This window comes from Lolium rigidum, chromosome 1 (genome assembly GCF_022539505.1).
Source record: "Lolium rigidum isolate FL_2022 chromosome 1, APGP_CSIRO_Lrig_0.1, whole genome shotgun sequence".
NCBI classification, from domain to species: Eukaryota; Viridiplantae; Streptophyta; class Magnoliopsida; order Poales; family Poaceae; genus Lolium; species Lolium rigidum.
In genome coordinates this window covers 44,918,616-44,933,298 of record NC_061508.1, presented here as the reverse complement: position 1 = coordinate 44,933,298, position 14,683 = coordinate 44,918,616, and the positions used below count along the sequence as shown (strand labels likewise).

The window sequence follows — 14,683 nt, the reverse complement described above, 5'->3', positions numbered from 1 at the left end:
CCCGGATTAAATCTCACTATATTTATCATATCATATATATGCATTGTTATGCCCTTTTCTATTTTTCAATTGCCCGACTGTAATGTGTTCACCCAACATGCTTTTATCTTATGGGAGAGACACCTCTAGTGAACTGTGGACCCCGGTCCTATTCTTTACATCACATACAATCTCATCGCAATACTTGTTTTACCGTTTTCTTGCAAACAATCATCTTCCACACAATACGGTTAATCCTTTGTTACGGCAAGCCGGTGAGATTGACAACCTCACTCGTTTCGTTGGGGCAAAGTACTTTGGTTGTGTTGTGCAGGTTCCACGTTGGCGCCGGAATCCCTGGTGTTGCGCCGCATCACATTTCGCCACCATCAACCTTCAACGTGCTTCTTGGCTCCTCCTGGTTCGATTAAACCTTGGTTTCTTTCTGAGGGAAAACTTGCCACTGTGCGCATCATACCTTCCTCTTGGGGTTCCCAACGGACATGTACATTTACGCGCATCACTGTGCGCATCATACCTTCCTCTTGGGGTTCCCAACGGACGTGTACATCTACGCGCATCAAGCACTTTTTCTGGCGCCGTTGCCGGGGAGATCAAGACACGCTGCAAGGGGAGTCTCCACTTCCCAATCTCTTTACTTTGTTTTTGTCTTGCTTTATTTTATTTACTACTTTGTTTGCTGCACTTAAACAAAACACACAAAAATTAGTTGCTAGTTTTACTTTATTTATTGTCTTGCTCTCTATATCAAAAACACAAAAAAATTAGTTACTTGCATTTAGTTTACTTTTGTTATCATGTCTAGTTCTGTACTTGTTACTTCTTCACCTAAGGAATTAGTTTTTACTTTTAAACAAGGGGATGAGGAAAGTTTTAAAGATGCTTGGTCCAGGATTTTTACTTCTTATCGTAAAACCGAACCTCAAATGACTCTAAGTTTGCTCCTTAGTAATTTTTATTTTGGTCTTATGATTCGCTATAGATATGCCTTGGATGCTCTAGTGGGAGGAGATTTCCTTCATTGTAATGGGGATCAAGCTTTTAATGCCATAAAGAAGTTGGTTGCATCACATGATTCAGCTAATAACTTTGATTCAGCCCTTATTAGCATTTATAATAGATTAAACACTCTTGAAACAAGTGCATCTCGCCTAAATGAAAATTATGGATATATTCGTAACCGTCTTGATCAAGTTTTAGTGAACTCTGAACCTTCATTGTGGGATCCTACTATTAAAATTGTCATAGGTAACCAAACTCTTCATGCTAATTGTGATATTATGACTGAATTTTGCCTAATGCCTAAGAGTATTCATAAATCATTGAAACTTTGGGAATTCGCTGAAGGGGGAGAAGGAATAACTCTTATTGATAACTCTGTTATAATTCCTAAAGGGATAGCTGCGGGTGTGCATACAACCATTCTTGGGAGAACAATATCCATTGATTACCTTGTCATTGAATGCGCATGAACAGGACAAATCACACTCGGAAGATCCTCGTCGAAACTATTGGGAGCAGTCATAGACGTGAGAGAAGGCACCTTAAAATTCACCTCTACACCCGGGTGTAGCCATATATTCCCTAAGCCAAAGAGTAAGAAAGAGGACAAGAAAGGTAAGGGTAAAGCCCAAGGTAATGTTGATGCTTCATCTCTTGATAATACTTGATATACACTTTCTGCGCCTAGCTGAAAGGCGTTAAAGAAAAGCGCTTATGGGAGACAACCCATGTTTTTACTACGAGTACTTTGTTTTATATTTGAGTCTTGGAAGTTGTTTACTACTGTAGCAACCTCTCCTTATCATGTTTTTGTGCCAAGTAAAGTTTCTATGTTAAAGTTGATGTTATATTTGGGATCGCTGCGCAGAAACAGCATTGCTGTCTGTCACGAATTCTGTCATAAGTCTCTGTAGAAAATTCGAAAAAATCTTCCAATTTACGAGCGTGATCCTCAGATATGTACGCAACTTTCATTAGTTTTGAGTTTTTCCATTTGAGCAAGTCTGGTGCCATTTTAAAATTCATCTTTACGAACTGTTCGTTTTTGACAGATTCTGCCTTTTATTTCGCATTGCCGTATTTGCTATGTTGGATGAATTTCTTTGATCCATTAATGTCCAGTAGCTTTATGCAATGTCCAGAAGTGTAAAGAATGATTGTGTCACCACTGAATATGTGAATTATTAATTGTGCACTAACCCTCTAATGAGTTTGCTTGAAGTTTGGTGTGAAGGAAGTTTTCAAGGGTCAAGAGAGGAGTATGATATACTATGAGAGTGAAAGCTCTAAGCTTGGGGATGCCCCCGTGGTTCATCCCTGCATATTTTAAGAAGACTCAAGCGTCTAAGCTTGGGGATGCCCAAGGCATCCCCTTCTTCATCGACAACATCATCAGGTTCCTACCCTGAAACTATATTTTTATTCAGTCACATCTTTTGTTCTTTACTTGGAGCGTCGGTTTGTTTTTGTTTTTGTTTTTGTTTGAATAAAATGGATCCTAGCATTCACTGTGTGGGAGAGAGACACGCTCCGCTGTTGCATATGGACAAATATGTCCTTAGGCTTTACTCATAATATTCAAGACGAAGGTTGAAACTTCTTCGTTAAATTGTTATATGGTTGGAATTGGGAAATGCTACATGTAGTAATTCTAAAATATCTTGGATAATGTGATACTTGGCAATTGTTGTGCTCATGTTTAAGCTCTTGCATCATATACTTTGCACCCATTAATGAAGAAATACATAGAGCTTGCTAAAATTTGATTTGCATATTTGGTCTCTCTAAGGTCTAGATAATTCTAGTATTGAGTTTTGAACAACAAGGAAGACGGTGTAGAGTCTTATAATGTTTACAATATGTCTTTTATGTGAGTTTTGCTGCACCGGTTCATCCTTGAGTTTGCTTCAAATAACCTTGCTAGCCTAAACCTTGTATCGAGAGGGAATACTTCTCATGCATCCAAAATCCTTGAGCCAACCACTATGCCATTTGTGTCCACCAAACCTACCTAGTACATGGTATTTCTCCGCCATTCCAAACTAAATTGCTTGAGTGCTACCTTTAAAATTCCATCATTCGCCTTTGCAATATATAGCTCATGGGACAAGATAGCCTTAAAAACTATTGTGGTATTGAATATGTACTTATGCACTTTATCTCTTATTAAGTTGCTTGTTGTGCGATAACCATGCTTCTGGGGACGCCATCAACTACTCTTTGTTGAATATCATGTGAGTTGCTATGCATGTCCGTCTTGTCTGAAGTAAGGGAGATCTACCACCTTAATGGTTGGAGCATGCATATTGTTAGAGAAGAACATTGGGCCGCTAACTAAAGCCATGAATCATGGTGGAAGTTTCAGTTTGGACATATATCCTCAATCTCATATGAGAATAATAATTGTTGCTACATGCTTATGCATTAAAGAGGAGTCCATTATCCGTTGTCCATGTTGTCCCGGTATGGATGTCTAAGTTGAGAATAATCAAAAGCGAGAAATCCAAAATGCGAGCTTTCTCCTTAGACCTTTGTACAGGCGGCATGGAGGTACCCCTTTGTGACACTTGGTTGAAACATGTGTATTGCGAAGATCCGGTAGTCCAAGCTAAGTAGGACAAGGTGCGTGCACTATTAGTATACTATGCATGAGGCTTGCAACTTGTAAGATATAATTTACATAACTCATATGCTTTATTACTACCGTTGACAAAATTGTTTCATGTTTTCAAAATAAAAGCTCTATCACAAATACAGCAATCGATGCTTTCCTCTTTGAAGGACCTTTCTTTTACTTTTATTGTTGAGTCAGTTCACCTATCTCTCTCCACCTTAAGAAGCAAACACTTGTGTGAACTGTGCATTGATTCCTACATACTTGCATATTGCACTTATTATATTACTTTATGTTGACAATATCCATGAGATATACATGTTATAAGTTGAAAGCAACCGCTGAAACTTAATCTTCCTTTGTGTTGCTTCAATACCTTTACTTTGATTTATTGCTTTATGAGTTAACTCTTATGCAAGACTTATTGATGCTTGTCTTGAAGTACTATTCATGAAAAGTCTTTGCTTTATGATTCACTTGTTTACTCATGTCATTACCATTGTTTTGATCGCTGCATTCATTACATATGTTTACAAATAGTATGATCAAGTTTATGATGGCATGTCACTTCAGAAATTATCTTTGTTATCGTTTTACCCGCTCGGGACGAGCAGAACTAAGCTTGGGGATGCCGATACGTCTCCAACGTATCGATAATTTCTTATGTTCCATGCTACATTATTGATGATATCTACATGTTTTACACACATTATATGTCGTATTTACGCATTTTCCGGAACTAACCTATTAACAAGATGCCGAAGAGCCGATTCTGTTGTTTTCGCTATTTTTGGTTTCAGAAATCCTAGTAAGGAAATATTCTCGGAATTGGACGAAATCAACGCCCAGGGTCCTCTTTTTGCACGAAGCTTCCAGAAGCGTGAAGAGGGAAGGAAGTGGGGCCACGAGGCGCCGCCACACTAGGGCGGCGCGGCCTAGGCCCTGGCCGCGCCGACCTAGCGTGTGGGGCCCTCGTGTGGCCCCCCGCGTTGCCCTTCCGCCTACTTAAAGCCTCCGTCGCGAAACCCCCGGTACCGAGAGCCACGATACGGAAAACCTTCCAGAGACGCCGCCGCCGCGAATCCCATCTCGGGGGATTCGGGAGATCGCCTCCGGCACCGTGCCGGAGAGGGGATTCATCTCCCGGAGGACTCTTCATCGCCATGATCGCCTCCGGAGTGATGAGTGAGTAGTTCACCCCTGGACTATGGGTCCATAGAAGTAGCTAGATGGTCGTCTTCTACTTATGTGCTTCATTTTTGGATCTTGTGAGCTGCCTAACATGATCAAGATCATCTATCTGTAATACTATATGTTGTGTTTGTCGGGATCCGATGGATAGAGAATACTATGTTATGGTGATTATCAATCTATTACTTATGTGTTGTTTATGATCTTGCATGCTCTCCGTTATTAGTAGAGGCTCTGGCCAAGTTTTTACTCTTAACTCCAAGAGGGAGTATTTTTGCTCGATAGTGGGTTCATGCCTTCATTGATACCGGGACGAGTGACGGAAAGTTCTAAGGTTGTGTTGTGCTTGTTGCCACTAGGGATAAAACATTGATTCTATGTCTAAGGATGTAGTTGTTGATTACATTACGCACCATACTTAATGCAATTGTCCGTTGCTTGCAACTTAATACCGAAAGGGGTTCGGATGATAACCCGAAGGTGGACTTTTTAGGCATAGATGCGGTTGGATGGCGGTCTATGTACTTTGTCGTAATGCCCAATTAAATCTCACTATATTTATCATATCATGTATATGCATTGTTATGCCCTTTTCTATTTGTCAATTGCCCGACTGTAATTTGTTCACCCAACATGCTTTTATCTTATGGGAGAGACACCTCTAGTGAACTGTGGACCCCGGTCCTATTCTTTACATCGCATACAATCTATCGCAATTGTTCTTTACTTGTTTTCTTGCAAATAATCATCTTCCACACAATACGGTTAATCCTTTGTTACGGCAAGCCGGTGAGATTGACAACCTCACTCTGTTTCGTTGGGGCAAAGTACTTTGGTTGTGTTGTGCGAGGTTCCACGTTGGCGCCGGAATCCCTGGTGTTGCGCCGCACTACATCCCGCCGCCATCAACCTTCAACGTGCTTCTTGGCTCCTCCTGGTTCGATAAACCTTGGTTTCTTTTTGAGGGAAAACTTGCCGCTGTGCGCATCATACCTTCCTCTTGGGGTTCCCAACGGACGTGTACATCTACGCGCATCAAACCTCGAGACAGGTAATTTCACCGCCCTTGATTCTCTTTCCGATGATCACTTACTTGCGGTTGCGGCGGACAGTTGTGTGGTCTTCACGCCGGCGGCCGGGACGCCGGTGGAGTCCATCTCTCTCATCAGGGCTAAGGAGTGTGTGCAGGCGGCGTTGGCGGAAGTTGCCGCCCGCAAGGAGCTTGAGCTGGCGGCGCGTGCGGCCAGGGAGGCTGCGCAGCCCGTCTCGGTGGAGGGGGAGGGGACCCTACCTGCCGGGCCAGCTGGGGCACCGGTTGCGGAGACGCACTCAGCCGGGGTGGCTGAGGGTCCTCTGCCAGCAGCGGTGCCTTCCCCTGGACAGGGGTCTGGTTCGGGGAGGGGTGTGCGCGTCGCTCGCCCACGACGCGCGACCTTGGCGGTCAGGAAGGGGCAAACAAAGAAGAAGTCGACCAAATGAGAGCACTTGCGTATAATCTGAGGGGCTTCGGTCGCGAGGGGCGCCGGACTCAGCTCAGAGATTACATGCGCAACAACCGGCTGGACATCCTCGGCCTACAAGAGACGATTAGGCAGGATTTTACGGCGGCGGAGCTCCGGAGCCTCGAGTGCGGGGGACAGTTTGCCTGGAATTGGCTTCCAGCAAATGGACACTCGGGAGGCTTGCTTCTAGGTTTCCGGGACGAAACCTTCGAGGTGGGGGAATGGAGGAAAGGGGTTTTCTTCATTTCTGCAAAGATCCTCCAGCGCAACATCAACATGATTTGGTGTTTCATGCTGGTGTACGGCCCAGCGGACCATGGGAGGACGGAAGAGTTCCTAGGGGAACTGGAGAGGGCGGTCACCGACTGCCAGGTCCCTCTGGTGACCGCCGGCGACTTCAATCTCATCCGCTCTGCTGGGGATAAGAGTACCGACAACATTGACTGGGCTAGGGTGCGCCGGTTCAATGACTCCATTGCCGTCATGGCTCTGCGTGAACTAAACCGGGCAGGGGCTCGGTACACCTGGACCAATAGGCAGCTCAACCCTATTAGGTGTGTCCTGGATCGGGTCTTTGTGTCCACTGCCTGGGAGGCGCGTTTTCCGCTTTGCTCGGTCACGGCCGTTACGAGGATTGGCTCTGACCACAACCCACTGCTGCTGGACAGTGGGGAGGCAGTGAGGTGTCCACCACCACGGTTTTTCTTCCAAACCTGGTGGTTTAGTGTTCACGGCTTCGGGGAGCTTGTGCTGTCTAAACTCAACCACTTTCTGCTTGACTTTGGTCCGCATCGGGATTGCATTGACCTATGGCAGTGCGTGGCCCGTAACCTGCGACAATTTCTCAAAGGCTGGGGAGCCAACCTGGGCAAGGAGAAAAGACTTTTCAAGGAGAACTTGCTTTCCCAGGTAGAGGAACTGGACCGGCAGGCTGATGGGGCGGGTTTAGATGAGGAGGGGTGGGCCCTTAGGTACCATCTGGAGGACCAGTTGCTCTTGGTCGACCGGATGGAGGAGGAATACTGGAAGCAGAGGAGTCGGGTGCGTTGGACCCTCGAGGGGGACTCCTGCACCAAATACTTTCACGCCATCGCCAACGGCCGGCGGCGGAAGTGCTCCATCCCGCGCCTACTTACACCTGAGGGGGAGGTGGACGACCAGCGAGACCTGATGGAGCATGTCTATGACTTCTATCGGGGGCTCATGGGGGCGTCTGGGGAGGAGAGGGTGTTCTCCTTAGCTTCCGACCTCTGGGAGAGGGACAAGAGGATCTCGGAGGGCGAGAACCGTGCTTTGGAACTCACCTTCACGCTTGAGGAATTAGATGAGGTCCTCGTGAGTATGAAGCCGGACTCGGCACCGGGACCGGATGGTCTGCCGGTCCTTTTCTTCAAGAGATTTTGGGGAATCTTGCGAGGACATATTCTCACGCTCCTGAACGACTTTGTCCTTGGTAGGGTGGATGTGGCGCGGCTCAATTTTGGGATTATTACGCTCATCCCCAAGGTCAAAGGCGCGGATACTATCAAGCAATTCAGGCCCATAGCTCTGATTAATGTTATTTTCAAGTTTGTGGCCAAGGCTTTCGCTATCCGTCTTGCGCCACTTGCTCATAGGACGATTGACCGTAGTCAAACTGCGTTTATCCGTGGGAGATGTCTACATGAGGGGGTGCTAGCTTTGCATGAGATCATGCACGAGCTACGAGTGAAGAGGCTTGGGGGCCTCCTCCTCAAGCTTGATTTTGAGAAGGCCTATGACAGAGTCAATTGGGACTTTCTCCAGGAAGTGCTGCTGAGGAAGGGTTTCTCGGCCATGGTGGTCCATCGCTTGATGCAGTTGGTCAGGGGTGGCCAAACGGCCATCAATGTTAATGGAGAGGTGGGACCTTTCTTTCGGAATGCTCGGGGTGTGCGTCAGGGCGACCCACTATCCCCGATCCTCTTTGATTTCCTTGTTGATGCGTTAGCAGCCATGCTGGCTAGAGCGAACGCGGCAGGTCACATCAAAGGGGTGGTGTCGCATCTGATCCCCAGGGGGGTCACCCACCTGCAGTACGCTGATGATACGATGATTCTGATCGAGCCTACGGATCTAGGCATTGCCAACCTCAAATTCCTCCTCTTATGCTTCGAGAACATGTCGGGTATGAAGATTAACTTCGACAAGAGCGAGGTACTGGTGACAGGGGTCCCAGATGAGGAGAAGCGTAGGCTGGCTAACCTTCTGAACTGCAAGCTGGGAGCCTACCCTTTGCGGTACCTTGGACTCCCGGTGAGCGGTGGTCCGCTTAGGGTGGCGGACTGGGAGTTCCTCCCGGAAAAGGTGGGACATCGGGTTGATCCCTGGCAGGGCCTCTTTCTGGCCTCTGCGGGGAGGTTGGAGCTCACTAACTCCTGTCTCTCGAGCCTACCGATGTTCGCTATGGGGGTCTATCTCCTGCATGACTCGACCCATTATGCGATGGATAGGTCTCGGTCCCGATTCTTCTGGGAAGGAGTCGGGAACTCTAGGAAGTATCACATGGTCGATTGGGCGACGGTGTGTAAACCTAGGGAGGTGGGGGGTTTGGGGATCCTCAACACCAAACTCATGAACATTGCGCTGATGCTCCGGTGGATCTGGAAGATCTACCAGAACGAGGAGGGCCTGTGGGCAGACCTTCTTCGGGCCAAATATCTTGGCACCCATGACTTCTTCTCCAAGGAGGTGCCGATGAGGGGATCACAATTCTGGAATGCCATCCAGAAAATTAAATGGCACTTCAAGCTTGGGGCGAAGCATACGGTTCACAATGGGAAGTGGACCTATTTCTGGAAAGACTGGTGGGTGGGGCTGGGGCCCCTCCGCGCCCGGTTTCCGCGCCTGTTTAGCTGTTGCACCCACCCAGATGTTACAGTGCATGGGACCAGGGTGTTAGAGGGGACTCCTGGCGAATGGCGCATCCATTTCCGCCGCCAGTTTAGTCTTGCGGAGGCCGTGGAATGGGACAACCTGTGCAGAGAAGTACAGGCGCTGCCGGTGGACGAGCAGAATGACAAGGTGTCCTGGGCACTCGAGAACTCTGGGAGCTTCTCGACCAGGTCCGTGTACCATGGCCTCTTGCAGGGGGCAGCTGTCACACATTTCAAGGAGGTCTGGCGGACTAGGGTTCCCCCTAAGATCAAGATTTTCATGTGGCAGTTGATCAGAGGGAAGCTCCCGTCTTGCGAGCAGGTGGCCAAGAGGATGGGTCCCTCCGATGTCCATTGTGCGTTGTGTGGAGATATTGAGGATTGTAATCATATCTTTTTCACCTGCCACATGGCGAGATTCATGTGGGCTGGAGTTAGGGAACTCCTCCATTGCGATTGGAACCCGGCAGGGGCTGGGGACTTTATCGCGCTAGCACAGGGTCTGGCAGGCCCCCTTCGTAGACTAGTTTGGTTCACCTTTGCGACCCTTAGCTGGTCGCTCTGGAATATTAGGAATAAACTAACTATCGAAGGGAAGTTGATCAGTAACCCGGCTGACGCTTTCTATCATATGCTTATCCACATGCAGTCATGGAGGGTTCTGGTCAAACGGAGGGACAGGGAGCTGCTGGACGTGGCGCGGGACGAGCTCAGGAGACTACATGCGAGGACTAGAGCTGCAGTTTAGTCACCATTCGACCCGTTTCAGGGCGTTGTATCGTATCTGTTGTTCTAGGATCGTCTCTTGTGGTGTTGGCTAGGGGCTATACTCTCATGTTCGCGGACTGGGCCGTGGTTGTGTGGTTTCATGTTGTGTTCTTGTATCCTGACTCTGTATGGTGTTGGTAGCTTTATATATAAAGCTGGGCCATGAGGCCTTCTATTTAAAAAAAAATTCTTCCCTTGCTTGGTGAAACGGAGAACAAACGTCCATGTATACCAGAGTATGGAGAACACTATTTGAAAGGTTGAATCTTACATACTTGCAGCTTGACACACCATGAGTGCTTGGCATTAGAAGTTGTAGGTTCTTCCTGTATTTATGGATTAGTATTAGATTATGGTTGTTGCTGACTAATTCTCGGGAATCAAATTTGGCATCCATCGAATGGGTTCAAATCATCAAAGATTTCCCCCACACCGCACACAAAACCAAAGAAAGTGAATCACAAAATGCAAATAATTCAATGCAAAATGCAAGCTTTTTAGGACATTGATATTGCCTTCACCATGACATAAATTTATATGCTATTGTTTTCATACATAAAATAATTATATATTGCAAAAGGTGTCTACCTAAACCGGGGCGGTGTGCCCACCGATATACTTGGTGCGATTTTCAGCCTTCATTGTGTGCGATAGTCTAATGATGCAACTGCTCGGCAAGTTTTGGTCCTCCACGGAAATTTTGTAGGTACTTTAATGGCTGAATTTCCAGATTATTCATCATCCGTTTGAGCTAAGGTTGCAATCTCACTTTTTTTAATGTCATTTCTATGTGGGTTGGTACCTAATTATCTTGTCATAATTAATGTTATCTTAATAAAATAGAAGCCAGATTTAATTAAAAAAACTTTTTATAAGTAAAATATAGTTGACCTTTTCATCTACAAAATTTAACATCCACACAATCATACTTATAAAATTACATTTGTGAAAATTGCACTTTTATTTTGTAGTGTATATTTATTTTCTGTGAGAACAAATATTACCACAAGAAATTATAGTAAAACGTTATCATAAGAACATGTCAACTTTCTGAAAAAAAAAAACTGAAACGTGGGCCAAGAAAATATATATTTAGGGAGTGGAATTTTGCATCATGGGAGCATATGCTTTCTTTATTTTAAAATGCATCTTAGACACGTTTCAAGGTGTCAAAACAATTAACAAAAAATTCGCACGTACATCTTCACGTACTATGCGTCCACAAACTCGTTTCATGAAAAATCGACTCATGCGGCATGTGTAAAAAATACAAAATTCGGTGTTAAAAATAAGGCTATTTAGAAGATAAATTTTCTCTTGTTTACATGGACCACAAAGAGTAGTTTTTTCGCGAAACTTAACGAAGTATTATGAACATCCTCATGTAGATTTTTTTATTAAAAGATTTCAACACTTCAAAATATGTTTTTTTGTATAGAGGAAGAATATGTATTCGAAAGCCGAATTGAATTTCCGTATATTTAGTTTATATCTCTCGCTCGGGTGAGCTGAGAACAAACATTGATGTACAATGGAGCCTAGAGACAACATATTTGAAAGGTCAATATTTACATGCTTGCAAAATAACGGACCAGAGATACTTGACATTTTTAGGTTTGGTTGCACAATCGACTTATGGATTAGTATTGGATTATGGCTCCTATTAACGTCATTCTTCCGAGTCAAATTTGGCAGCCAGATGAACCAATCATGAGAGATGAAACCAAGATGTATGTTATTAAGGATTTTGACATGGACTTCACGTCAATCTATACACAAATGGTTGCACATGAAAACATTCGTTTACTATGAAAAGTATTTCACGGAAAAATGCGATGATAAGATTTACAAGATAGTATGTATAGATGGCTTCCCCTTATCAAATGCACAAACTCGAAAATGCTTGATCGATTAAGAGCAACTGCAACTAATTCCGTAAAAATGGTCAAACTCTTAAAATAACTGATTTTTAAGGTTTTGGTCGAAAAAATACCAATTCTCGATTCCGTTTTCGGTTGACCCACAAATTTTTAAAGGAGAACAAGAATCCACATCGGAGAACTTTCTATGTCCAGTTTTGAAGCCAAAATTCCCAGTGCCCTTCAAACCGATCAACGATTGGCACGAAAAATTTCAAGATGCGTCGGTTCCATTCTGTTGTGGGGCTCACCGGACTTCCAATGAAATCTGGCCAACTTTGGCCGCGCCGGCCCAAATTTAGCATCAATTCGCATCTGGAGCTCGTCCACGTCATACCTACTAGTTCCCGCTCGTCTCCGCCACAGACAGCTCGTCTCCGTCACGGCTAGGGACAGGGCGGTGCTTGAGGCCATGAGCAGCGGGAGGCCATGGGCAGGGCGGCGGCACGAACAGGTGGGCCCATGTATGCCAGATTTACATTTACATCCTATCTTACGGCGGGAGCTCGCGCAAAATTGTAAACCACTTTTCCGGTGCACCTTATTAGGGTTTTAAAGGGCCGATATTTTTAGTGGCGATCTGTTTGGTACGGATCTGATTGGTATTTGCTTGATTGACATTATTTCCTTGATTGGGGCCTGCTACAAGTAAACGACGTGATTGTTTCCTTGTTTGTGGTGATCTGATTGGTACATAATACTACTTTGGTGCGCCTGTTGATTTGTTTGATGGGCGTTTGTGAGGTGATGAGCGGCTAGGATCTTCTGAATGTTTGATGTTAAAGTATACACCATCTCCAAGTGCAATATAATAGTAAAAATCTTACAGCGGGAGCTCGCGCAAAATTGTAAACCACTTTTCCGGTGCACCTTATTACCGGTTTTAAGGGCCGATATTTACGAGCATGTTAAAGATGCTTTAAGACATCATCTAGGATTGGAGATAAACCTTCGTAAACAAAAAAAAGGGAAATAACTGAGAATACAACATACATTTAATTTTTTTTTGACAAATCTCATACAACCTTTATGGGAGGGACATTCGAAACTAAAACAAGTTGCTGCATTAACAGACCGGTTAGCGTTAGTATTAGTTGGTTTGTCTTTCGCAAAAAGAAATTGATTTGTAACACCAGAACTTGGTTCTTTCCGCACAGTAAACGGCTTGTTTAGCACCTGTACTTAACAGTCTGGCACTCCCATTAAGCACCGGGCTGACCTATATAAACAGCTCCTCGTTTGCCTTTGCTCCCCACGCACTTACAAACAACACCATTCCAAGAACCTTCTTCCGAAATCTAAACCCCTCCCCTTCTTCCCCAAATGGCCAAGCAAAACCTCCTCATCCTGCTACTAATGGTGCTTGCCACAAACATGGCAGCCGCGTCAGTGACCAGCAGGAAGCTCATGTTCCTGGTCCAGCCCCAGCCTAACCAACTCACGTACCACAACGGCGCCGTGCTGCATGGTGACATCCCCGTGTCCGTCCTCTGGTACGGACGCTTCACGGCGGCGCAGAAGGCCATCGTATCCGACTTCCTCGTCTCCCTCTCCACCGCGCCGCCGCCATCCTCGGCGCCGTCCGTCTCCCAGTGGTGGAGCAGTATCGACCAGCTGTACCTTTCCAAGGCGGCAGCAGCCGTTGGCAAGAACGGAGATGCCAAGATCGCGCGCCTGGTCCTGTCCGGCCAGGTCTCCGATGAGGGGTGCTCGCTGGGGAAGAGCTTGAAGATGTCCCAGCTCCCGGCGCTGGCGGCAAGGGCGAGGCCGGCGAAGGGCGGCATCGCGCTGGTGCTCACGGCGCAGGACGTGGCCGTGGAGGGGTTCTGCACGAGCCGGTGCGGGAGGCACGGGTCCGTGGACGGGAAGGCCGGCACCGCCTACGTCTGGGCCGGCAACTCGGCGACACAGTGCCCCGGGCAGTGCGCGTGGCCGTTCCACCAACCGGCGTACGGGCCGCAGGCGCCGCCGCTGGTGCCGCCGAACAGCGACGTGGGCATGGACGGGCTGGTGATCAACGTGGCCAGCATGGTGGCCGGCGCGGTGACCAATCCGTTCGGCGACGGGTTCTACCAAGGCGACAGCGCCGCGCCGTTGGAGGCGGCGACGGCGTGCCCGGGCGTGTACGGCAAGGGCGCGTACCCAGGGTACGCCGGCCAGCTGCTGGTGGACTCGGCCACCGGGGCGAGCTACAACGCCAACAGCGCGCGCGGCCGGAAGTACCTGCTCCCGGCGCTGTTCGACCCCGCCACGTCCGCCTGCTCCATGCTAGTGTAGGGGTACTGCCGGTACGGTGGTGCTGTGCCGTGGCAGTGACAAGTGATCTTACTGCCATGCTGCTTCTAGTATAGTACTACTGTAGTGCATATATGCGTAAATAGTTCGTGCGTAAGCTCAGGTCATGTTTGGATATTCTCTGCTAAATAAAAGTACTAGTAGAGTACATGTAAAATGTAAATTCATGATTACTTCGACTGTAAATCGATGTATGTAAATCGTGTTAAGTAAGATTTTGGTTGAGGCCGATGTACTGTACTGAACTTTGAAGTTGGCGATGCTTATCATCATCATCGTCCCCTATCCTATTCGTCCTATGGCATGGGCGACGACCAGACGATGCTCCGACGTGTCCGAACTCCACGTTGCCGTACCGGAGGCCAGGGCGTGCGTCCGTGGCGATGTGACACGTAAGGCACGATTGGATGATTACGCGGCACCGCACCTGTGACTGAGTCGTGTATCGCGTGTCTCATATTAGCGAGATATCGACAAACAAGGCGCAGAACAAGAGGC

At 46.8% G+C, this 14,683-nt stretch overlaps 1 protein-coding gene across 1 annotated transcript; it reads left to right on the top strand.

Moving 5' to 3' along the window:
* The first annotated feature begins 13,166 nt into the window (after positions 1–13,166).
* Positions 13,167–14,293, top strand: LOC124672179 (protein PHOSPHATE-INDUCED 1 homolog). Its single transcript, XM_047208456.1, has one exon. The coding sequence runs from the start codon at positions 13,214–13,216 to the stop codon at positions 14,165–14,167; it is 954 nt and encodes a 317-aa protein (XP_047064412.1). The 5' UTR covers positions 13,167–13,213; the 3' UTR covers positions 14,168–14,293.
* Positions 14,294–14,683: the final 390 nt, after the last annotated feature.